This window comes from Myxocyprinus asiaticus, chromosome 40 (assembly GCF_019703515.2).
Source record: "Myxocyprinus asiaticus isolate MX2 ecotype Aquarium Trade chromosome 40, UBuf_Myxa_2, whole genome shotgun sequence".
NCBI lineage: Eukaryota > Metazoa > Chordata > Actinopteri > Cypriniformes > Catostomidae > Myxocyprinus > Myxocyprinus asiaticus.
Window position 1 is genome coordinate 18,722,976 of NC_059383.1, and position 26,220 is coordinate 18,749,195.

A 26,220-nucleotide genomic window follows, 5' to 3' on the forward strand; every position below is an offset into this window, starting at 1 on the left:
TCCCCCACAGTCCAAAAGACATGCATGTTAAGTTAGTTGGAGACCCTAAATAGCCCATAAATTGGTGAGAGTGTGAATGGATGTGTCCCTGTGATGAACTGGCCACCTGTCCATGGTGTTTCCATGCCTTTTGCCCAAGACAGCTGGGATAGGCTCCAGCACTGCCCGCAACCCTACACAGGACAAGCGGCAATAGAAGATGGATGGATGGATGTTTAAGGCAATAAAAATAACACATTTAATGAATTTTACATCATTACTGTTTTATTCTTCTTTCTAAAAGACTATTTATTCTATGATTTTATTCTATTAACATGTATAGTAAATAAAAGTGTTTTTTGGTCAAATTAATGGAAGGTGGCATGGATGAGGGGAAGTAAGTTTCTCTCTTTCTGAAAACAGAACATATAACCACCCCATTAAACTGTGTGAAACTGGACTGGGGGTGAACACCAAAAGAGGAACAACAGAAAAAGAGTGATCAGAACTGAAAGTGCAATAAACTGATTTAATCTCAGAATATCTGCATCAACCCCACCCTCTCTATTTCCCCTGATCTTTCTCTGTTTCCTGTCTCTCATTCTCCATCCCTTTTCATTGCTGTAGCAGCCCTTCCCTGCTTTTCAGATCCCACCCTCTTCCACATGCACACACAAACAACCACACAAACCCCACAAACATGCTGGCTCTCTCAGATATGGTCACTCTCTCAACCCTGTCTTATTGAGTACCTTTTCATTCTTAGACACTCAGCAACAGTCTCTTTCCAACACACACACACACATCTACTTACACACCTCTGTAGTGACACACACATATTTACACACCCTCTATATTGATTGCCTGGAAGGAATCCTGCAGTTTGCGGCTGCAGCTCTCTGGACATGCAGGACCGTGTCTGAGGTGGGAGATGGGCTTGAGGACGTGTGTGTAAGAATCTGCTCCTATTTTATGTTGTAATTCTAGTGCTAATGTGAGTGTACAAATTTGTGTCTGGTTCTTGCGTGGAAAAGGATTGACTCTGTAATGATCCGTATGAAGTTTTGGACAAAGTGATTTACTTAGGCTGTTTTGCATGCATGTATAATGGTATACTATTTCAGTTATTGTGCATGGAAAAGTCAAATATCTAAAGGGATTTTCACCCAAAATTATAGTTCTATCATCATTTACTCCCCCTCGTGTTGTTTCTAAACCGTACAACTTTCTTCTTCCGTGGAGCAAGGAAGGAGAAGTTTAAATATTTGACTTTTCCAGTATAATTTGAACAAGGACATAAATCAAATGACCCACAAATAGATATAATAATGATATGTATGATCATAATATGTGTGTAATGTATATGAAGACATTATTATGTTCTCACAGAACTGATCCAAAACTATGCATGCTTTGGACATTTGTCACCAACATGTGAATTACAACAGAAATAGAGAAATGTCATCGAAGCATACACTACGTTCAAAAGTTTAGGGCCACTTACTCATTCTTTATTTTATTTATTTTTTCACATTTTAGAAAACTAGTAAAGTAATCAAAACTATGGAATAATAGAAATTGAAATTATGTTGTGACTAAAAAAGCCAAAATAAATCAAAACTGTGTTATATTTTAGCATCTTCAAAGTAGTCACCCTTTGCCTAGAATTTGCAGAAATGTACTCTTGACATTTTCTCAACCAACTTCTTGAGGTATCACCCTGGGATGCTTTTTAAACAGTATTGAAGGAGTTCCCATATAAGCTGGGCACTTATTGGCTGCTTTTCTTTATTATTCGGTCCAAGTCATCAATTTCAAAAAACTTTTTTTTTTTTTTTAAATAAAATTTTAGTTTTATAATGAAATAAATTAATATGTTGGCACAATTATATTTTTGTCTACAAAACTAATTTCAAACATTTAAGCATACACCTTCAGATCAAAAGATTTTTAAGATCATGAGAAACATTTCAGTCAAGTGACCCTAAACTTTTGAACGGTAGTGTATATAAATATAAAAGCACTCAAAGTTAGGCATTCACACAATGAAATCGAGTTATTTGATAGGTTTATTCATTAATTCATATGATTGGTTTTGGGTTGATTAATTAGCAACATGTCTGTATATATTGCCTATTTACTCATGCACTATTTTATAGTGAGCTTGCAGCTATGCAGTCATCAGATCCTACTGCACCCTGAATCAGACTCTGAACCCAATAACTGCCACAGACCCCTCTTGGCATCTGAAGCATCTCAGATCTCTCTCTCTCTCTCTCTCTCTCTCTTACACACACACACACACACACACACACACAGAGAGTTAGCTGTGTACTCGTAAACACAAAAATAATGTCCTCAGTATAACCCAGAGTGTATAGGATTACAAACATCTCCCTTGATACTATAAAACAAAAATATGAATCTTGTTTAATCATTTGGTCACACGTCACATGAGACAAGTGCATAATAATTTCTAAATCAGTTCCACTTAATGGTGAAGGGTGTAATGTTTTCAGTGTGAAATTATTTATCCACAAACAACTCAGCTTTCACATATTCTAAAGTGCTTCTAATTCTCACTGTCTGTAATTTGATTCGGCAGTTCCTCTTCTGTATTGAGAGGCATCTTCTAGTAAAGCATTCAGCCAGTGCGTCTCAAAGCCCAACTCACCTATGTGTTGTTTATTAGGTTTGCTTAACAGCTGGTTAATGTTCTATGGCTGCTGCTCATGGCACATCGTCCACTTAAGTAACATCCAAAGAAAGATGAGTTCTGTCTCACCCATGCATTGTTTTGTTTCACAACACCATGTGAATGTGGGAACTTTGTGACATGACAGGAGCCACCTGGCTGTCATAGACCTACATTGTAATACCTGTCAGTAGCACAGTCCATCAAAAGCCAAAAATACATTTGTTTGAAGTTAGGAAAGCATTCTGAACAGCTTGACGTTGAGCACCAGGGCTCTTTTGCTTTATGTCTTGACAGCATTCCATCAAAGTCATTTAATTTATATCAGCAAACATATCTTTAAATAGATGTTTTGTAATCCATACAAGGGCTCCAAAAATTATTTGGACACTCAAGAATTTATGAATGTCTTTGCATTGTATTACAGAATATAATCTATCAATCTATCTTTCTATCTATCTGTCTGTCTGTCTATTTATCTATCTAACTTTCAGACAAGGCTTTGTCAAGTCAACATCAAAGTTCTTCTTGACAAACATTACCTATCTAGTTACTGATGGTTTATCATATGTGATATATAAAGGCAGGGGCACCATTAGGATTTTTGGGCCCCCTGACAACTTTGCATTTTGGGCCCTCTATCTTATCGCAACCCTTACAGCATTTTTTGATTATTATTATATATATAGTATAGAAACGTGAACATAGCATGATTGCACATTCAATAAGAGACACTAAAAAACAAACTTGAGTTTGAAATGTTCAGTAAAATAGCTTAAAAAACAAACAAACAAAAAAAACATTTATCCTAGTACATTGTACTTATATGTATGTGTTTGTGTGGGCAGAGTTGTTGAGACATTTCACATTTTATCACCAAACATGGAAATTGCCCATATTTCATATTACATTCTCATCCAAATGTGTCTTCAGTCTTAAGCATTAAATAAAATATATATAAACTATTTAAACATTTAAATGACTTATAAAATTATCGTTAGAGTTAATTTTCCTTGAAAAGGAAAGTGCTTCAAAGTAGAATATAATCAATTTTATTTAGGTTTTGGGGTCTATGCCACGCTCCGCACGATCCAGTCAAGCCTGGTTTACAAGCATGCCATGCTCTGTACAGATAGGAAGCGCATTTAGTGCTTAAAAAACGCTTTTGGGATAAACCACTGAACGTCTTAAGGGGGATACCTGTCATCCAACACACTAGATCATCTTTTGTTATTATTAAGAAAGAACAGTCTTCATTTTAGCTAACCAGTGCAAAGTGACCATTTATAACAAAATCACACAGAAAAACTCTTTGGGAGCTCTGCTGGGCCCCTTGCCTGTCCAGGGCCCTTAGAATCGTCCTAATCTTCCCCCATGTTACGGTGCCCCTGTATAAAGGTATACCAATCTTCATTCAATGTACTGTATTAAATGATGTGTGCTTTACTGTAATAATTAAATTATGTAGTATGAAGAGATTTTGAAATTCTGGAAAGAAGTAAACCATATGATAGATAAGGTCATTAAATTGACTATCCCTCGAACCAATTTTTGTTTTGTTTTTTCATTTATACCCACATAATCTGAGTCTGAGAAGAAAGGAATATACATTTATAGATCTGTGTATATTCCAAGCAATGTGTCTTATTACCACTTAGAACCGCTTTTTATTAGGAAAAAACAACAACTGAAAGACCAAGCATAGGGAGATGGTTAAAAGAAATGGCAATTAACATGTCACTGGAGAAAATAACATACATTATTAAAGATAAATATAAAGCTTTTGAAGATAATTGGGAGTCCCTTTATGACATTCTTGAAAAATGAAGAAATTGGGGAGATGTTAGATGGGATAATAGATTATCATTACAGTAATAGAAGTATAAATGTTGACAGTTACAAATGTTACATACACATGTTGGGTTTTCATGTTTTATGAGGACTCTCCATAGACATAATTGTTGTTATACTGTACAAACTTTATATTCTATCCTCTAACCCTATCCCTAAACCTAACCCAAACAGAAAACATTCTGCATTTTTATATTTTCAAAAAACATCATTTTGTATAATTTATAAGCTGTTTTCCTCATGGGGACCGACTGATTGCCCCCACAAAGTCTACAAAGTACTATCCTTGTGGGGACATTTGGGGATAACCTGGACACACACACACACACATATATGTATATAATATTTACACTATGTACCTTCTTTCCAAAACACTTGTCCTCTTTAGTGTCCCTTCAATCATATTGCGAGGACGAGGGGTTTCCACGTGGTTACGGATCCGGAGACTCTATCCTTAACCACTGCCACAGACAGAACTGTACAAGCCGGAAAAGGAGGAAAAAGAAAGGTGTGGTTTTAATGTTTTTCTTGTGTGTAATAGACTAAAACTAATATTGAAACTATAATGGGTTTGATCACAATCATTGATAAATATTTTTTATGTGATTATATTTAAGCTTTTATGATCAAGTGCTTGCAATTTTCTTAATGGATATGGCTGGATTTGCAGTTCCATCCCAAGGAGGACACACTCCAGTAGTAGAAACCACAAGAACGGACAGAATACAGTAGACGTTCAGTCATGCATGGCTCCACCCTTACATTGATCTTTACTGGGGTGCTCCTGTACTTAGTGATGGGGGCACTGGTGTTCAATGCACTTGAGGCCCCGTATGAGGAAGGCCACCACATCCGGCTGCAAATCACCCGTCAGGAGTTTCTGGGCAATAACACCTGTGTGAACCCTGAAGATCTGAAGGAGCTGTTAGATGTAAGTTATACATGACACAATTCCAGGGAAACATATCCAACTGTCTTGCAAATATTGGCTTCAAAACATGCCCTCAAGAATCTTGGTACTGTATCTGAAATGTTAATAGACACAGATCAACCATGAAAACATGATAGTACAACAGAATAACATCCATATTCTCATTTTTATCAGACAGTGTTTTATGTCTACCAATAGGATTGACAAATCGCTTGAAAGGGATAATTCAAACCAGCATGACTTTCTTTCCTCTGTGGAGCACATAAGGTGAGACATAGGAAGAATAGTTATTATCTGTCATCATTGCATTTGCCTTTTGTGTTCCATGGAAGAAAGACATGCTGGTTTGGAACAACATGGTGGTGAGTAAATGATGAGAGAATTTTCATTGTTGGTCCAACTATCCTTTTTACATTTATTTATTTTTTCTCCTGACAGCAATGAGATTAAATGTATAACAAATGGAGACTTCTCCATTGTCACCTGATTCTCAGATTTTTCTCCTGAGAAAAAAAAGCCATGTAACCTCACGTGTCTAATCTAGAATTTCAGAAGAGATTCAAATATTTACCAGATTATCTGAACTACGATACCCACATTAAGCTCTTATTTTTAATTCTCCTAAGGAATTTTAGGAGAAACATCAGAGACAAAGTTAATGCTTAAATGAAACCTAAATCTCCAATAGGTCTCCTGAGCTTTAAAAGAACAACCTCTGAACAATAAAATAGTACTCTGAATAATCCCGTGTTTCAATACTCCCTTCTTTCTATGCAGAAAGTGGCAGAAGCAATCAGTGTTGGAATTCATCCTAGCAGCAATGCCACATACAGTTCCAGTTGGGACCTGTCCAGTGCTTTCTTCTTCTGTGGCACCATTGTCACCACCATTGGTATGGGACTGGCTGAACACACCTGCATGTTAAAGAAAAAGCCTGGCCTGGCCTGGCCTCTGCATTCTGGGGATCATTGGCACTGTGACATGTCTAAAAATAACTGCTCTCAGATCACAGCAAGTGTTTGTCTGTGGTCCAGGTTATGGGAACATCGCTCCAAAGACAACGTGGGGTCAGTTCTTCTGTATCTGGTATACGCTGGTGGGCATTCCCTTGTTTGGATTTCTTCTGGGTGCAGCAGGAGATCATCTGGGGACTTCGCTAAGGAATGCCATTGCAAAAGTTGAAGCTCTTTTATGGGTAAATGTTGATGACAAATATGACCTCACATTTCAATCATTAAAGTGTCAGTTTACCCAATATTGAAATCTGTAAGCAATTAATCAGCATCAGTAGTTATTCCAAACCCATATGTATTTCTTTCTTCCATGGAACACAAAAGGAGATGTTAGGGAGGACGTTAGTTTCAGTTGATTAAGGCTGTCATTCTGCCAACATCTCCTTTAGTGTTCCACAAAAGAAACAATAATGTGTGAGTAAATTATGACAGGAATTTCATTTTTGGGGCAAAATATTCCTTTAATACATTTACAGAGAAAATACCTACTTCATGATCTGGAAGGCACATTTTTGATTTTTACAAACACAAGAAACTTCTAAACATGTTTTTCAGGTTGGTTTAGCATTTAGTTTAAAAGTGTTTAGCATTTAGGTGATAATTTAGGTTAGAACCATTTTAAAGCAAATGTTTTGTTGCATTAATTCATTTCAAGCCTCTCACAATCTTTTTTTCTTAAAGATGCACTCAGTAATTTGTTTACGCATTAAAAAAAATGTACTCCTAAAAAAAGTATAGTAATTTTTTAACATATGTATTAGATCATCAGCACTCACATGAGATGAAGACTTATATCAGTAAACTTATAAAACCTGTTGTATTCTACATGGAGAGGGTCACCTCATGGAGGGCGGCCATGTTAGGATCACATGACCAACTGAATACTACTCGCTTAATCTCAGTAACCCTCCTGTTATTTGACACTTTCACTCTTGGATTAAATTAATCATGGCTAAATGTGAATAGTGCATTTTTACAATGGCACTGGTAACTGAGAAATATTGTGCTTGAATGATGCTGCATCCTCGCCACTAAGTGTCAGTTCAAGGTGACATTAAAAAAAAAAATATTGCGTGCACTTTTAAGTCTTCTTTATTTTCTCCATTTAGAAATGGAAGGTGAGCCCAACCATTGTGCGTGTCATCACCGCAGTGCTGTCCATCCTGTTGGGCTGTGTTCTCTTCATCTTGGTGCCAGTTTTAGTCTTCCAGAAGGTGGAAAACTGGACTCTTCTAGAATCTGCCTATTTTGTGGTTATCACCCTCACGACTGTGGGCTTCGGAGACTATGTTGCAGGTAGCACTGGTTTCCTCACTTGGCAACTTTCATGAGTTCGCCTGCCCATATAATCTTTGAGTGAAGTTGGTAAAACATATGTGGCTTGCTGTCCGCAAAGGAGGGGCTCGAGGAAGAGACTTGACTCAAGCACTAATTTACCCCCTTTTGGGACTAGTGAATAGATTAAAATAGCTATAGAGCAGGAACTCTTAAAATAGGGGATGGAGATGGGAGGTGGAGGGATGCCAAAAGGACCGTTGCCAGGGAGAGGTAAACAGTGGCTTATATATTCTACAGCTAATTAGTTTATTAGATTAATAAACCTTCTTTTATCAACTTAATTTCATGAGCTCACCTGCCTATATAATCTTTGAGTGATGTAGGTAAAACGTATGTGGCTTGCTGTCCACAAAGGAGGGGCTCAAGGATGAGGCTCGACTCAAGCACTAATTTACCCCCAAAAAAGTGCTTAAGGTAAAATGAGTACAGCAAGCGCTTTAGCATATATTCTTAGACATGTATGTGAAGTACGACGAATTATGGTGTGACCAGGCCAATTATTAAGCATGACATTTAGGCCCCCTCCCCCCAAAAAAGTGAGAACAGCAGGAATGTCTAGGCTTATGAGAGAAGTGCAAATACAAGAGCGAGGGCAGTAAAAGGTACCGCACCCCGGTGGTAAATGAATAAAACCTGCTCCAGTGGGAGCTGTGATTAGACTGAGACTTGGATTTGTCCAAAACGGTGTCCAAAAGGCTGAGCTAGCTGAAATCCCGAGGGAATAAGCCTGTGGTATGATGGGCTGCAAATGGATGGGAGAGCCCACTCTGCGATTCGAATGGGAGAGCCCACACTGCGATTTGAACCTGAGAAACTGTGTTGCGTTCAGATGGGAGAGCTCACACTGCGATTTGGATGAGAGAGCCTGTGACCATGCATAGAGGTTTGCACTGCTTCTGAATGGGAGGGCCCACACTGCAGTTCGAATGGGGGAGCCCATGATGAAGGTAACATGGAGCTCCCACTGCATTCAAACGGGAGAGCCCACACTGTGATCCGAAAGGGAGAGCCCACACTGCATCCGAACGGAGGCTCACACTGCATTCGGACTGGAGATCCCACACTGCGATTAGAATGGTAGAGCCCATGATAGAAATAACATGGAGCTCACACTGCATTCGAACAGGAGAGCCCACACTGTGATCCGAAAGGGAGAGCCTGTGTTGTGTACGAACGGGAGAGATCACACTGTGATTCGGACTGGAGAGCCCGTGCCATGCGCAAAGCTCTCACTGCATCCAAACGGGAGAGCCCACACTGCGATTTGAACATGAGAACCTGCATTACGCTCAGACAGGAGAGCTCACACTGCAATTTGGATGAGAGAGTCTGCGACCATGAATAGAGGCTCGCACTGCATCCGAGTGGCTGAGCCAACACTGTATCCGAATGGAGCTCAAGCTGCAATAGGATGGGAGGGCCCACACTGTGATTCGAACAGTAGAGCCCATGATGGAAATAACATGAAGCTCACACTGCATTCGAACGGGAGAGCCTGCACTGCGATCTGAAAGGGAGAGCCTGCGTTGCATTAGAATGAGAGAGCTCACACTGTGATTTGTATGGGAGAGCCCGTGCTATGTGCAAAGACAGATCAATATTTAAGCGTTTTTCACTTTAATTGTTTACTTCCGGTCACTCTCCAGTGTGTGTCATGAGAAACCTTTCATGCAGCCTCTCTCATGACATAAGCGCATTAGCATGTTCAAGCAAGAACTGATGCAATACAACTGGAAGTGAAACAAATATAGTGAAAAGGACTTAAATATTGATCTGTTTCTCTCCCAAAGTGATCGCATTACTTTAGAAGACATTCATTCAACAACTGGAGTCATATGGATTACTTTTACTACAATTGTCTGTGCTTTTTGGAGCTTCACAGTTCTGGCCACTATCCACTTGCATTGTATGGACCTACAGAGCTGAGATATTCTTCTAAAAAACTTTGTGTTCTGCAGAAGAAAGAAAGTCATACACATCTGGGATGGCATGAGGGTGAGTAAATGATGAGAGAATATTCATTTTATCCCTTTAAATGTGTTGACCGACATAACGACATATCGATGGTGCCAGTCCTCCATTTCCTGCATTATTTAGCAACACATTCTTACTGGGATTTTCGATGCTACAGCAGAAATCAAAAAGTGAATAGTAATGCTAAACATACCTCCCTCTACTGCACTCAGGTATGGACTGGGACTGGGATGTTATTCTAGGAACAGCCTGGAACTATGACAGCCTAATAGAAACTGATACAATTTACCTTGTTCATTTTGATTGTCACTGTATTTTGATATTTGGAATGTCTATTGCACAAAGGCAGTGCAATAAAATTGAACAGTAAATCTCTTTGCATGTACAATGTTTTGGTAGATAGTCAAAATATTAAATGCAATCACTGGTTAACATTTCTTTAAATCTAATTTATGCAATTTTCTCAATGTTAATATACTTTCTCTTTTTCCAGCTTAATATGTTGAGCCAACAAAAGGTAAACTATTCATAGGTTGATTTCTGCTAAAAGTGTAACACTGGATCTGAGGTGTTTTCAAAAATATCTGATTGTTTGAGTGGACCATTGAGCCCGACAAAGCAACATTGACTCAACCAATGGCCTGAGTTTGGTGCGGTACTATCTATTAGTTCAATCGATAGCAGACAGAAGGTGTTTTGGAAAATCTGTTTGAAAACAATGTTTATTTTTGCAATTCTATTTGGTGATTCCAGTGTCACAGAAACTACACACTTCCGCTTTAATATCTTTATATATTTCATTTTTATTTAAAATTGGTTCCGACAGCATAAGATGATCAAACAACTGGGAAAAGTCCCAGTGCTCCCATTGTCCAGTCCTTCCCTGAAGAAACATGTACTTGATTTAAGTCAATGACTCAGTCTGTATGTGTTTTATGCATTTCCTGTCCATCAGGTGATAGCGGTGATGCAGGTCAAAATCATTGGTACAAGCCTCTGGTCTGGTTCTGGATTTTGTTTGGTTTGGCCTACTTTGTGTCCATTCTTTCCATGATTGGGAACTGGATTCTGGTTCTAACCAAAAAAACCCGCGCTGAGGTAAGCCTATGATTAAATTATGATTTCAAATTATTTTTTTTAATATTGTAATAATTATTTACTATTCTTACTTAGAATAGTATATCCTGCATGTATTACACCATATATTAAGACCCAAACCGCTGCACCATTCATCACCTCTTACAGTCTTTTAAAGCCAGATCATTAGTCCCCCCAGGTGCAGGGAATCACCATGAATGAGGTGACGTCACGCTCCATCTACGTCACACTTCTCCCCTGTCCTCATGCCCCACCCCGGTCAAGTGGGGCTTCACACAGGGAAGTCTATTACATTTTCCCCACTCTTAGATGAGACTCATCCCCGAGTCAACATAATCCCGAAACCGCACCTGCAACTGGCGGTCTCGAACAGGTCGATCCCTTCGTGGAGCTGGAGCAGCATCAGAAATTTCCCTGGAACTTGAAGGTGCCGTTAACTCAGTTAGCTGCTCTCCCAATGAAGACTCACCTTGTTCCATGATGGTAGGTTACCCTGGATCCTCCAGTTTCCATTCACTCCTCAAACTCAAAGGACTCGCATCAATCGGGCCGATGCTCTGTTCTCCCAGCACCTCATCCTGACCCGTTGGTCATATCCTCTCATCTCCTCCACAGCATTAGGCTTACCTGTAACAAACATACATAAGGCTTCAGCCTGTTAAAATATACGACTTCCTCTGTACCCCCGCCCCTTGGCACTACTTAAATAAGACCTCCGATAAACATTCCAGTACTACAAATGGGCCCTTATAGTCCTTTTGCAGCTTGTGACATAGCCCTCGCTTTCTTGATTTGCTATGTACCCACACTTTTTCTCCCTCCATGTAATACTGAAAGTTCACTCGGAAATCAAACTGTTTTTTTTGCCAACCTCAACCTTTAGCATGATGCCCTTGAACTGCCTCCACCGCTTAACAGGCCGATTGACAATCTTATATTGGTAACTGGCCAGCTGTTCCAGCCACCGAGCTAACTGACCCTCCAGCCCCCGTAAGTTATGCAGACACCTTAAAGAATTATGATCAGTTCTTAAAATGAACTACTTCCCCAATAAGTAATGTTTAAAGTACTTGGTAAAAAATACCGTACTTAACAATTCCTTCTAGGTGGTCACATATTTTCACTCTTCCTTCGTCAGTGCCTGGATGGCATAGGCGATTATCCATTCCAACCCCGTTCTGCTTGTGAAAAGACTGCCCCAATACCAGCGTCACTCACATCCATGTCAAAATAAAGGACTTCTGGAGATTGGGAAAAGCTAGAACTGGTGCAGTAATAAGACTAGGCTGAGGGTTATTACTTCGAGGGATGTTTCTAAACTCTACGCTGCCAGCACCTTTGATAATCCGGTTATGGTCCAGTCTCGGACTGCCCAGGCACACCACACAAGACACTCAAGTTGGAAATTAACAAGGAAAATTTATTAATGACAATCATTTAAAACATTGACCGCAACATACGGAATAAGGGGTTCAATAAAGAATACAGCCTTCCTCAGTACATCCCAGTAGTGAATTCAAGCAGTACCACACTCTTTAGGTATAAAGACCTACGTCACACTTCTCCACTGTCCTCATGCCCCACCCCAGTCAACTGGGGCTTCACACAGGGAAGTGTCTCTCCAACACTGCAACTTAAATCAGATTATTAATGTCTCTCTCAATTCCCATCCCTTCTATCTTCATGAATACCTTCTTTTCATTTTTCCTCACATCCGTAATTCATCTTCACAACTACTATTATCCTAAAATCTGTATCAAATTTCTATCATTCTGCACCTTGTGACATACAAATCTCTCCATAACTCTCAAGCCTTTCCATTTCTCTTGCCCTACTTTCTTCTCTCAGATGGAGGAGTTGAGGGCACATGCCTCAGACTGGACTCAGAACATTCAGAACATGTCCGTGGATTTCAACATTGCTGGAAAACTGGAAGATCCTTTCAAGCGTACCAGGCGAAAGCGGCGCCACAGGCGCCACAGACGCAGCGACAGCCAGGGCGAAACTGGTGGAGCTGGAGAGGATAGGAGGGGGGAGTACGAATCAGAATCTGGCTCTTACTCCGCCTCATCTGACGAGTCGGAGGGCAGCTCTGAGACTGAGTCAGAGGTGACCGAGACAGAACGGGTGCTGGAGGGAGGTGTCGTCAAAGATGTTGAGAAAGAGGAAAAGCCGAAAGCACCCACCATTGCCAAAGATCGCATCTTCTCTCAGCCCTTGGATTACTTTGGGGAAAATCTTGCCTACATTGATGAGTCCTCAGACGCAGTGAGTGGGAAAATTCACCTGGACCCCCTCCTGGATGTACCTGAATCCAATCCGGCTTCTAAAGACAAGGCCAAAAGAAGACGTCAAAGGAGACACTTGAGAAATCCACAGAAGAAATACAAGGATCCTCAGAAACCCGTGTCTACCAAAACCAGTCCAGGTGAACCAGATAATAATAAGCCAAATGGAGACATTTAGCCAAAAGAACCCTCTCCACCGAAGCTGAGCAAGCATGGTGTTCATGGGGTTTATAATTCCTCATAAAAGCCTTCATCCTCCTCTTTGACATGTAATATGTGTCACTGGAATAAAGTTTTGCTACTGCTTGCATTAGCGTATGCTGTGCTTTACTGTGAAGGCACCTGGCATTATTCTCAAATTTTACTGGGACTCTTGCCTACAGCAAAAAAAAAAAGTTAGACAAGGGATATCAATGAAGTCTAAAAGTATAAAACTATCTATGTGCCTAAAATGAAAAGGGAAAAAAAGGATGAGGTCCCATCTTAGACAACACAGCATGAACGAACGGGTGAGAAGTTTTATTGGGTAATCAGATAGTGGTCCAATGACCATTAGTCATAACTCCATATGCAGAAAGTCCATTAAGATTAGAATCTTAGTGCCATCTACTGGACAGTTCTGCAGTCAGATTCTCTGCACATGGCTGATTAATGTTATTGCACATGCTGTGTACAGATTCAGTTGCTGTTTTATTCTGTGTGCCTTTTGCTCCTTTCCTTATTTCATGGCTTGATAATAAAGGAATGACACCTTCCATTAAGAGGATGCAGATGCTAAAGGGATAGTTCACCCAAACATTTAAATTCTGTATTCTGTTATCTGACCCTCATGTTGTTCGAAACCTGCATGAATTTCTTTCCTCCGTGGGACACAAAAGGAGATGTTAGGCAGAATGTTCAGTCTCATTCACCATTCACTTTCAATGTAAGTGAAAGTGAATGGTGACTGAGGCTAACATCTCCTTTTGTGTTAAATGGTAACAGAATTTGTAATTTTTTTGGGTGAACTATCCCTTTAATAATCAACCTCATCTCAGTTGATGCTGACTGCTTGTGTACATCAAACTGAACATTACTTGGTCAATAATGTGATTGTGCATAGAGAGCTAGACGATACGTGTGCGCGCGAGGTAGACGATACGTGTGTGCGCGCGCACGCGTGTGTGTGTGTGTGTGTGTGGACTACATCACTGCAGTCCATTACATTATGTGGTCAAGTTACACCCAAGAAGAAAATATGTATTTCAGTAATACTGTGCTGTAGTAACCCCTTTTATTTTTTTACAATCTCTATTTGACTGGGTTAAATCTTCCACTTTATATACCTGCAGGTAAAAAAGAAATACATTTCACTTGTATTCCATTGTCATGACAGTATTTTGTACAGTGTATGAGAATACTGACCAACTTACTATTTAAAATAAACAAGACTATGTGTGTCTGTGTTTATGTGTGCAGACATGCTTGAAGGGATAGTTCACCCAAAAATTCTGTCATCCTTAACCAAAGCCTTTCTTACATGGAATGCAAAAGGAGATGTTAGCCTCAGTCCCCTTTTACTTCTGTTGCTTCTTTTTTCCATACAGTAAATGTGAATGGTGACTGAGGGTAACATTAAGCTTTTTGGATGAACAATACCTTTAATGTATGCATATAATGTACTCACCACATTCCTAGAGCTTGTTGATCCTCTGAATGTCAATGGTAGACATTTCCACCCTCTGTCCGATCTTCACTGAAGAGTCAGGAATATGAGTGATGGTTTCCTTCCCAGACTGTATGACGAAGGCAGTCCTGAAAATGGAAAGTGACACACTTTTTATATTGATAATGAAGCATGTTTTTAAAATAAATAAGGATGATGTTTTACCTTAATGCATGATGGAGTTATAGTCATAAGGGGTATTCAAATTATTTGTATTATTCTTCTCAAAGTTGTTTGAAGATGCTGTCCAAAGGAAAAAAACATGTTTTTCATTACACAAAAAAATTCTGAATCGAAGATCTTTGCACTTTGCTTTCATACACAACCATGACCTTGGGGGATATTCTCCCAGTTGATATGGACAGACTGGTCTCGGTCACTCCTGGTGTGCTCATGGTAGAATCCCAAAGAATTAGAGTTCATGTTCAGTGATTCCATGATTACACAGCCGTCCACAGACAAAGACACCGTTATTTACCTCCAGTTCTGCCTACAGTACACCAGCACCTGCACATAGGGAAATACAGTGCTGGACAAAAGTCCACTAGTTAAAAAAAAAAAAAAATTCTCGTTTGCATAGTAATTTGAATGAAAAGTAGAATTTCAGAATTGCTTAGTGTTCAGTATGTCCCCTGTTTGCTTTAATGACAACATGCACTCAAGCTAGCAGGTTTGTGCAACACCTGATCATGTTATTCCAGCATGATTTCAGAAAGAGCATCGTACAAAGAGGTTAGCATGGTCAACATCACAAGTTTGATTAGTGACCTAGAAATAGTGTGGAATCCTAACCATATCTTATTCATTTTACATTATAACGTTTTTCAAACTTCTAAAACTTTCTCTTTATTTTTGTTATGGATTTTTGAATTTTCATCTTCATGATAAATGTATGGTTAAATTATGTGATACAACTTTCATTTATATTAAACTATTTAGATTTGGTCAAACTTACCCTACTAGATTCTCAATACTGAGGTAGTCGACTTGTTTGCTTCGAGGCACAAAACGAATGCAGGTTTTTTCTGTAATGCTCTTCATCGCACTTTCAATCATTGTCTTCTTACTGTTGTCTAGGACAAAGGCAAACAAAAAATAAATCCATGGCCAAATCTTCTTCTAGTAGTGAATCGCGAAGTGAGATAATTTCTGGTTTAGCTTAGGACACAAATTTACGTTGGCCATCAAGTGCCAACCCAACAAAGTACCAAAATTGTTTATCACACAAAAGTAAACAGAAGAGCATGGGAGCCCTAAGCGATCCTACTTGAAAGTGTAAAAGAAATTAGCTGGGGGGCCCTAAGTACCCGCTTATACCACTTATAACTAGAAACGGCCCTGTGTCCTTATAAACAAACATTGAAATATACTAATATTACAATGAACTGCATACACCCAACAAGTTGCAAAATTATTAACATGACATTGAAAACTTTGAAAAGTGGAAAAATTACAATTTTCGCAACCCACCAACCCACAAAACGTTTTAGAGAGATAATATGATACAGTTACTCTTACCTTTGTTTGCCTCAAGAATTCTTAAGGAAATATCCCTTACATCATGCTTCTCAGAGTGGATATCTGGACAGAAAATTAAAATATTAAATCATACTTTATTATGTTGTATTTTATTGATCTAAATTAATCTAGAGGTGAGGAACACAAACGAGAGTCACCTCGACTGTCGGTCAACACCTGTGGAGAGATACAGAGTGAGAATGTGTGAGTGAAGGTGTAAGGGATACAATAAAGATGTTCAATACTGAGAGCCGCAGATCTCTCAGGGATTTCTCACTAAGAGTAGAACTGTGAGGGAGCTGAGCGGGGCCTTTCTGATATATTATCCATCTAGGAGTGTCTACCATTTGGTTTAATGTTAAAACAACCTAGACAGTTTGAAAATAATTGAAAAAGCTTCTAGCATGGGTATATGTGAGCCTCACCCACTGATTAAGAATACACTTGTTTATTTATTTGAAAATTAGGCTAACAGCCTCAGGCTTCAGCAGTGTTGTTATCCATATGGGTTTTGCTAAGTCAAAAAGTCTAAAAAGAGACAGGTAAGTCACCAGTAGTCCTGCTGTAGTATTAGCAATCAGAATTCATTTTAAGTGTATTCATCATTATAATCAGATCATAGAAACAAAGTGTAGCAGTTTTCTTGTTATATGGGAAGGAGGAAGCGGGAGGCAGCTCCAGCAAACCACGTGAGTTTATTTACACACTGTCTGAACGTAACACAAACAAAAATAGCGCTTTTCAGCGTCCCATGAAATCTGTTGCTTTTCAGCCTGGCATTGAAGCTCCCAAAACACACTGCACTCCTCTGGTGTCTGGCTCCCTCTTATACCCCTTGAGCTCTCACTGCAAAATAGGAAACAGCTGTAAGAAATAATTCCCTCCAGGTGAAAATCCTTACCGCTCTCATCTCCCAAACTTGCTCTCCATTCACAAATGGGCACTCGACCAAGCCCCCATCACCACATACCCCCATCGCATGACTCAGGCCAGGGAGCCATCCTGCCTGATCCTTACTTCCCGACGGCTCAGCGATATTAACAATTGGGTTGTATCTTCCTTTGTCTGAGTGTCCTGCATCACATGATACAACCAATCCTTGATAATTGAAAAATACGGGTATGAGAGTACAATGTCTGGCCGGAGGCGTTGACCATCAATCACTTTCACTTGGTCAAAGGCGTACCTTAGGGTCTTGTCTCGTGACTGCTCCAAAGGGAAATCCCCTGAAGGGAATCCTCTAAGGGCTGGGTAAGCCGAGACCTACCCCTCCCTGGAGTCTCCTAGACGGCCCTGGCACCGCTTCCCCAGCCAGCAAATCGCACACCACACACAGATACACTTTGCTGCAGGGCCCATCCACACATATTCCCCTCAATAAGGTTGTAAATGCTGGCCAATCCATACCCAAAATTAGTGGATGGGTGAGGCGGGGCCTAACCGCCGCCTCCATTCCATGCTTTTGCCCTTTGAATTAAATAATGACGGACACTAAGGGGTAATCATGAATATCCCCATGCACACACCTCACCTTCACCTGACGGCTTGTACCCAAAGCCTCTTCTTGAACCAAGCATTGGTGGATGGAGGTTTGGTTACAACTCAAATCTACCAAGGCTTGGTATGTACCCCCCCACTACTCACAGGTATCCGGTATGCTCCAGCTCGATCAGGGGCAGCCTGCGGCGCATCGGGGTTCCGGACCAACACCCCCACCTCCATCACTGGGCATCAGTCCTTGAAATGCCCAGGTTCCCTGCAGCTCCAACAGACCGGCACAGGCTTTACGCCTGCACACGCAGTGGCAAATTCATCCACCTGGGCCTGACCAATCCCCGAGCCTGGGGAGCCGGTTTGGGAGTAGGGACTCCCTGTTTCTGGGGAGTAGGAACAGGACGGGAAGAAGGGAAGGGGGTGGAAGGAGGAGAGAAAGGAGAGAGAGAAGAAGCCGGGATTCTGACCCACGGATACTTCAGCGAACCACGTGAGTTTATTTACACACTCTCTGAATGTAATACAAACAAAAATAGCGTTTTTCAGCATCCCATGAAATCTGCTGCTTTTCAGCCTGGCAGTGAAGCTCCCAAAACACACACTGCACTTTACGTGCCTCCCCTCCTCTGGCGTCTGGCTCCCTCTTATACCCCTCGAGCGCTCACTGCAAAATAGGAAACAAAATAGCTGTTAGAAATAAATCCTTACCGCTCTCGTCTCCCGAACTCACTCTCCATTCACAAACTGATAATGAAGCATGTTTTCAAAATAAATAAGGGTGGTGTTTTACCTTCCATAATGCATGATGGAGGTGTAGTCATAAGTGGTATTTAAATTATTTGTGTCCATCTCAAAGTTGTTTACAGATGCTAAGCAAAAGGGAAAAAATGAGATTTTCCTCACACTAAAATAAATAAATAAAAATTAATTTAAAAAAAGAATTTGAGATCTTTGCACTTTGCTTTCACACACATCCTCTGACCTGGTACAATGTTCTCTCAACAGATAAGGCAATACTGGTCTCGGTCGCTCCTTGTGTGCTCATGGTAGAATCCCAGAGAATGAAGGATCACGTTCTCAATGATTCCATGATTAACACAGCCACTCATAGATATAGATTGGCCATTCTACCGAATTGGTAGAAAGAACTATTAAAAAATATATATGAATTCCGATATTAGATATGTCATAAGATATTATCTATTATATGTTATTATCTATTAAAACTCAATGCATTAAGAAAATAATAAGCTAAATATATACAAAATCATAATTTATACAGTACTTTCTATTAGGAGGTGGCTGTCCCAAACCATCACCCTTAAATTTCAACATATCAGAATAATTTCATTTAAAGTTAAAGGAAATTATTTAGATTCTGTTGATGGTTTAATTTATAAATAATTAAACTATATTTTAAAATGCTGTTCCTCATTTTTATGTCACTACCGAAACACAAAATGTTTTAGTCCATTGGTTGAGCCACATCCCTGCATTTTTGACCAGAAAGTGAGACTGCATCTCTGCCCATCATGACCGTATGGTGAGTAGTTCGATCCCATAATTTTGAAGTAAATGTGCTCTAAAATCAGTGTGTAACATTAAGAATTGTCACTACCGAAACACATATTCTCTGCAATTAAATAAACTTTTTGGGGTTTTAATTTAAATATTCTGTTTTTATGTAGGTACAGCTGTTTAAAACATTTGATTATTTCCCAATAATCATAAACTAAAATTAGCTCAAATTAAAATTAGCTAAAATTGTCACTACCAAAACGGTCACTACCGAAACATTCTTATATGTTTCGGTAGTGACCGTTTTGGTAGTGACAATTTTAGCTAATTTTAATTTGAGCTAATTTTAGTTTATGATTATTGGGAAATATTTGACATGATTACTTTAAGCAGTGACAAAATGTTATCTTCAACGTCTCATTTTAAGGAAATAATTACAAGCTTTGAACAGTTGCACATACATAAAACATAACATTTAAGATTAAAACCCCAAAAACCCAAACTTTGAGTTATGCTCAAAATTAGCTAAAACTGTCACTACCAAAACATATACAGTCATGTGAAAAAGAAAGTACACCCTCCTTGAATTCTATGGTTTTTACGTATCAGGACATAATAAAAATCATCTGGTCCTTAGCAGGTCTTAAAATTAGGTAAATACAACCTCAGATGAACAACACATGACATATTACACCATGTCATGATTAATTTAACAAAAATAAAGCCAAAATGGAGAAGCCATGTGTGAAAAACTAAGTATACCTTATGATTCAATAGCTTGTAGAACCACCTTTAGCAGCAATAACTTAAAGTAATCGTGTTATGACTTTATCAGTCTCTCACATCATTGTGGAGGAATTTTGGCCCACTTTTCTTAACAACGTTGCTTCAGTTCATTGAGGTTTGCGGGCATTTGTTTATGCACAGCTTTCTTAAGGTCCCGCCACAGCATTTCAATTGGGCTGAGGTCTGGACTTTGACTGGGCCATTGCAACACCTTGATTCTTTTCTTTTTCAGCCATTCTGTTGTAGATTTCCTGGTGTGCTTGGGATCATTGTCCTGTTGCATGACCCAGTTTCGGCCAAGTTTTAGCTGTCGGACAGATGGCCTCACATTTGACTCTAGAATACTTTGGTATACAGAGGTGTTCATGGTTGACTCAATGACTGCAAGGCACCCAGGTCCTGTGGCTGCAAAACAAGCCCAAATCATCACCCCTCCACCACCGTGCTTGACAGTTGGTACGAGGTGTTTGTGCCGATATGCTGTGTTTGGTTTTTGCCAAACGTGGCGCTGTGCATTATGGCCAAATATCTCCATTTTGGTCTCATCTGTCCAAAGGACATTGTTCCAGAAGTCTTGTGGTTTGTTCAGATGCAACTTTGCAAACCTAAGCCATGCTGCCATGTTCTTTTTAGAGAGAAGAGGCTTTCTCCTGGCAACCCTTCCAAACAAACCATACTTGTTCAGTCTTTTTCTAATTTTACTGTCATGAACTTTAACATTTAACATGCTAACTGAGGCCTGTAGAGTCTGAGATGTAACTCTTGGGTTTTTTGCAATTTCTCTGAGCATTGCACAGTCTGACCTGTGAATAATCTTTCTCACTGTAGAATGATGGACTTTAAATTTTTGGAAATGGCCTTATAACCCTTCCCAGATTGATGGACAGCAACAATTGCTTCTCTAAGATCATTGCTGATATCTTTCCTCCTTGGCATTGTGTTAATACACACCTGAATGCTCCAGACCAAAAAACTGCTAAAACTTCGGCTTTTATAGAGGTGGTCACACTTGCTGATGATCAATTAATCAAGGGCATTTGATTAGCAGCACCTACTTAGCCTCTTAATTCCTATGGCAGCAGTTAGGGTGTACTTAGTTTTTCACATATGGCTTCTCCATTTTGGCTTTATTTTTGTTAAATAAATCATGACACAGTGTAATATGTCATGTGTTGTTCATCTGAGGTTGTATTTACCTAATTTTAAGACCTGCTAAGGACCAGATGATTTTTATTATGTCCTGATACGTAAAACCATAGAATTCAAGGAGGGTGTACTTTCTTTTTCACATGACTGTACATAGACATACAGTAATAAAGTTTCAATAATGACGTGATTATTTCAGTAGTGACAAAACTTTATTTTCAACTATTAATTTTAAGGAAACAGTCATAAGCTTTGAACAGTTGTACATACAAACATTATTTTAGATTTAAACCCTTTTTTTAAATTGCAGAGAATATGTGTTTCGGTAGTGACATTCTTAAAGTTACACACTGTTTTTCAGACTTTGGAGCACATTTACTTCAAAATGATGGGATCTGACTACTGACCATATGGCCATGATGGACAGGGATGCAGTCTCACTTCCTGGTTGTATTTTTCTTTGAGATCTTATTATTTTGTTACAGACTTTTTGTAGGATAAATTTGTGAACAAAGTGCTCAGAAAGTCAGACAGCTAAGGTTTAATACTAATATTATTGTTGAGCTTTTATTTTTAAACTGAAACCACTTGTTTTTTATTTTAAACTATTTTCATGTGTATGGAAAACAAGCTGTATGACCAAGCAGTCCTTAACTTCAATGACAATTCAAAGTAGTGTTTGTCCTTCCAAATACAGATGATAGAAACATTTTATTAAACTACATTTTATTTATCATAAAACATTTGTGTTTGTAATATTTTCAACATAAAGCATTTATATATACATATATATAAGCTTATGCAAAATATTTTAGGGAATATGACACAACCTTTCAAACAAATTTTCAAAATGTCACTAACGAAACAGTGAAGTCACTACCGAAACACCTGGTGTTATTTAATAAATAAAGGAAAATTGAGTTATTAACTAAAAGTTTATGATAAAGATTGATTAAATATATATTTAGTTTCATGAATCATTAACTCTTAAATCAGTATCATGAAGTGTATGTATTTTACAGAGAATATTTGCATTTAGATTTTTATTAAACTTATAAATTGGACTTTTAAATTTGTTAAAAATTTTATTTTTTATTATTTGGCTATAAAAATATTTTAGAAAAAAAAATCATACAAATAATGTTTAGAGGGGGAATGGAAACAAATTCTTAATAGATAAATATAATCCTTTTTATTTTGGTGTATTTCTATGTTTCGGTAGTGACATTTTGGGAAAAGAAAAACATTACAAAAAATTCTGAAAATATAATATGAAAACTGACTGTTCTTTTACTATATATATGTACCTAAGATATGGTAAAATATATATGTGGACAAAGTTTTGGGGAAAAAACATAATTTTTTAAAAATGTTTCCACCTTTGAGTTTGCACCAATTGAGTAGAATGGTCCAGATATATTCTGTTTACCTCCAATTCTTCATACATAAGACCAGCACCTGCATATAAGGAAATACAGTGCTGTTCTAAGTCCACACTGAAAATCTGCAATTCAAAATCTAATTTAAAAAGAAATAATAATAAAAAAAAGTTTTAGGACTTTTAATTTGTAAAAAAGGGCAAATGTCTTTGCTTTCAATGAAGCACACAAGACACTCTTTGGAATGTTCTCAAATCATGCTGGCATGGATCATGCATCACTGTTATGCTGATAATATAATATATTTTAAAAAATGTATTAAATTATATAAATGTAAAAATAGAATACATTTTTTTCAAGTTGACTTTTGAACTGCACTTTTGAATGACTTTTAAAATGCTGAATGTATTTCTTCATTAATTATTAACCTAATGGTAAATGTATAGTTCTAAATATTTTTTTTATTTACGTAATTAGGTTAAGTGAATAAACTTAATGCGTGCATTAAGTTAATTATTCTGGTTTGTACAAACTCACCCTGTTAGACTCTCAATACTGATATAATCGGTTTGATTACTTTGAGGCACAAAACGAATGCAGGTTTTATTAGCAATGCTCTTCATCGCACTTTCAATCATTGTCTTCATATTTTCATTTGGGTGAAAGGCAAACAACTATTACATCCAGATGAAGGTTACTGGATTTTGAAATAGTACATACAGTACATACAGTATACAGTACATACAGATAGATGTTATTGTCTCTTACCGTTGGAGGCAGAAATGGTGTAAGGCACTTCGATCAGTCCAGAAGTGTTCATTGGCCATCTGCAGTAGTTTTTCAAGCATTTCATGGCATTCTTTGTTTTGGGCATGGCCAAATCTCCTTCCAGCAGCATTCCATTGATCTCTGAATCATTAAAACAAAGAGAATGAGATAATACATGTAATTTCTCCATGTCATCGAGCATCTTATAAGTCTCCAATGCCATCTTCACATTGCAAAAGGGGCACAGAAGCTGCATATGATGTGGCAGGTTTACCACAAACAGCATTTTTTACACAAACTGCTTAATGATGTAAAGAGGTGGTATAAATGCATTTACACAGGATGTCACTTGCAGAAACAATGTTATGCATGAAAAATATGAAATTAGAAATAAAATATGAAATTATCAAAATCATAACATAAAATCATAAAATATACCCTGATATTGTCACGGTCCCAGTGAATTTGCCGGTTTGTTCTGTTTTTCTCTCCCTCATGTGTCTCAGGTGCTGCCAGCATGCGTGTTCGCTGTTTCCGTGGGAACACTGATTGTATCCATAGGAACGCTGATCATGCCACTAATTAGCGTGCTGACAGCATCTGTTCTCTATTGATTCTCTGCCTACTTAAACCCTTCGTTGTGTCATGATCTTTGCTAGATTTTTGTTGTGTGTTCAAGTAACTGACCTTGCTTTCTCTGCCTCAGATGGTCCTGTCTCATGTATCTGTATTGGTTGCCCGTCTCTGCCCGTGTGTCTGGAGTGCAGTTACCTTCCAGTTTGTTGCTGCGCTTGTACTTCTGCCCATACATTCTTCAACGGAGGAGTCCTCACAGATCTGCTCCCTACTACCACGATGCATACACGCCTACGAACACTCTTCACGGAGGATTCCTCACGGATCTGCTCTCTACACAACCACGATGCACACATCTACAATCACACTCACCGCCTTCCTGCTGCAGTCGGTGCCACTTCCCCATGCTTCGCCAGCCCTGCAGTATTCTAATTTATTGTCAATAAATCCTGTGAACTGTTCCTCTGCTCTTGAGTCTCTTGCTTTCTGACAGATATATAACGATAAAATGTATGACTGCATTGATATATCAGTATCAGGGTCACCTTTAATACTAGGGACTATTTGGCATATTTTACTATGACTTTTACGTGGCATGAAATCATAACACAGAATTTTGGGCAGGCACAGTCACAGAACCTGCACAGGGCAGCCTTGACTTATCTGTATAAATACAACTTAAGAGGAATTATCTGTATACTGTTACTATTACCTTTGTTTGCCTCCAGAATTTGCGAGGAAATATCCTTTTCATTATGCTTCTCAGAGTGAATATCTGAAGACAAAATTAAAACATTAAAGCATACTTTCTTTATTACATTATATTGTTGTAATAATCTAGAGATGAAGAACAGACAAACAAGAGTTGCATAGAAACTCACTTTGATTGTTGATTAAACCCTGTGGAGAGAGCAGATACACACTGAGTGAAGGAGTGAGGGATGTTCAATGCTGAGAGCCACAGATCTTACCGTTGCAGGACGTGCTTGAGAGAGATTCAGCAGCATGGCGAGAACTGAGAAAAGGAATACACGGTTCATTTTCCCTCAGTGTGTCTCAAAAAGTATTTCTCACTGAACTTTAATCAAATCAAAGCGATTTGAACCGTGAGGGAGCTGAGCAGGAGCCTTTCTTATACTGTATATTCCCCATCTGGGAGTGTCCTCCATTGGGTTTAAGGTTAAGGTTTTTAATGTATTAAAAATGTATGTCACCAGTAGTCGTTTAGTAGTATCAGTAGTTTCAGCTACTTGAGTTGAGTTTAAGTGTTTTCATCATTTTAATCAGATCATAGCTATCAGATCATTGAATATTTGTATTACTTACATTTCAATATCTTAAGATGGCAAAGATATAGAGATCGTTCTACAAGTACACATGGCACAGAAGACTAGTGCGATATGATACACCACTTTATGTTTTTAAAAGCAGCATGTTCTTTGAGCACTGTTTGTGTCAGAATTTATTTAGAAACGTTACGACTTAAATCACTGAGAACATCAGTCTATTACAGTTCATACCTATGACTGTGTGAGCTCAATTTCACATGAAACTGCTCTGTAAGCCAAATAAGGACATGCATTATGAATGAAAGCTGAAACATCTTGAGCAACAGTGAACTAAACAAATGTAATCCGACTCAGTGGGTGAGGTTGCCATAATCCTTGGCTAAAAGCTTACCTTAAAACCCAATATGGAGTGCTGAAATAAGACTACACTGAAAATGGCAGAGATCCCCATCTGTACTGGTAGATGCACCTTACTTTGGGGATAGCTTCTCTTGAGTTTTTTATTTATGTATCTATAGCTTGGCTATGACTGTAAGTGCTAAAATCACAGTTACAATAAGGTACTAACAATGGAAGTGAATGCGGCCAGTATTTAAATGCTAAAATACACACTGTTTCAAAAGTATAGCCACAAGATGTATATATTATACATATTAACATGATTTTAGTGTGGTAGACTTGTTTACGAAACTCATCTGTGTAAAGTTATATTAATTAATATGAAAACTTTGTTGTCATGACAACGAAACCCTATGATCCCAGTTTATTCTATATATCTAACTGTACACAGATAAGGTTAGTAAGTGATTTTATCAAACTAAAATCATGTGAACATGTATTATGTTTATGTCTTTTGGCTATACCTTTGAAACTA

The 26,220-nt window shown here is 38.6% G+C and overlaps 1 protein-coding gene and 1 pseudogene across 2 annotated transcripts; one reads left to right on the plus strand and one right to left on the minus strand.

The window, feature by feature from the left end:
- The first annotated feature begins 685 nt into the window (after positions 1 to 685).
- LOC127430970 (potassium channel subfamily K member 4) lies at positions 686 to 15,120 on the plus strand. 2 transcript variants are annotated; one of them, XM_051681097.1, is made up of 8 exons: positions 686 to 930; positions 4,914 to 5,033; positions 5,196 to 5,456; positions 6,234 to 6,348; positions 6,491 to 6,651; positions 7,579 to 7,765; positions 10,737 to 10,879; positions 12,728 to 15,120. In XM_051681097.1, exons 3-8 carry the CDS (start codon positions 5,268 to 5,270, stop codon positions 13,343 to 13,345), a joined length of 1,413 nt encoding a protein of 470 aa, XP_051537057.1. In that variant the 5' UTR covers positions 686 to 930; positions 4,914 to 5,033; positions 5,196 to 5,267; the 3' UTR covers positions 13,346 to 15,120. The 2 variants fall into 2 exon arrangements, with proteins under 2 accessions (XP_051537057.1, XP_051537059.1); XM_051681099.1 differs by having other exon boundaries at positions 686 to 903.
- LOC127430540 (hatching enzyme 1.2-like) lies at positions 10,890 to 24,292 on the minus strand (annotated as a pseudogene).
- Positions 24,293 to 26,220: the final 1,928 nt, after the last annotated feature.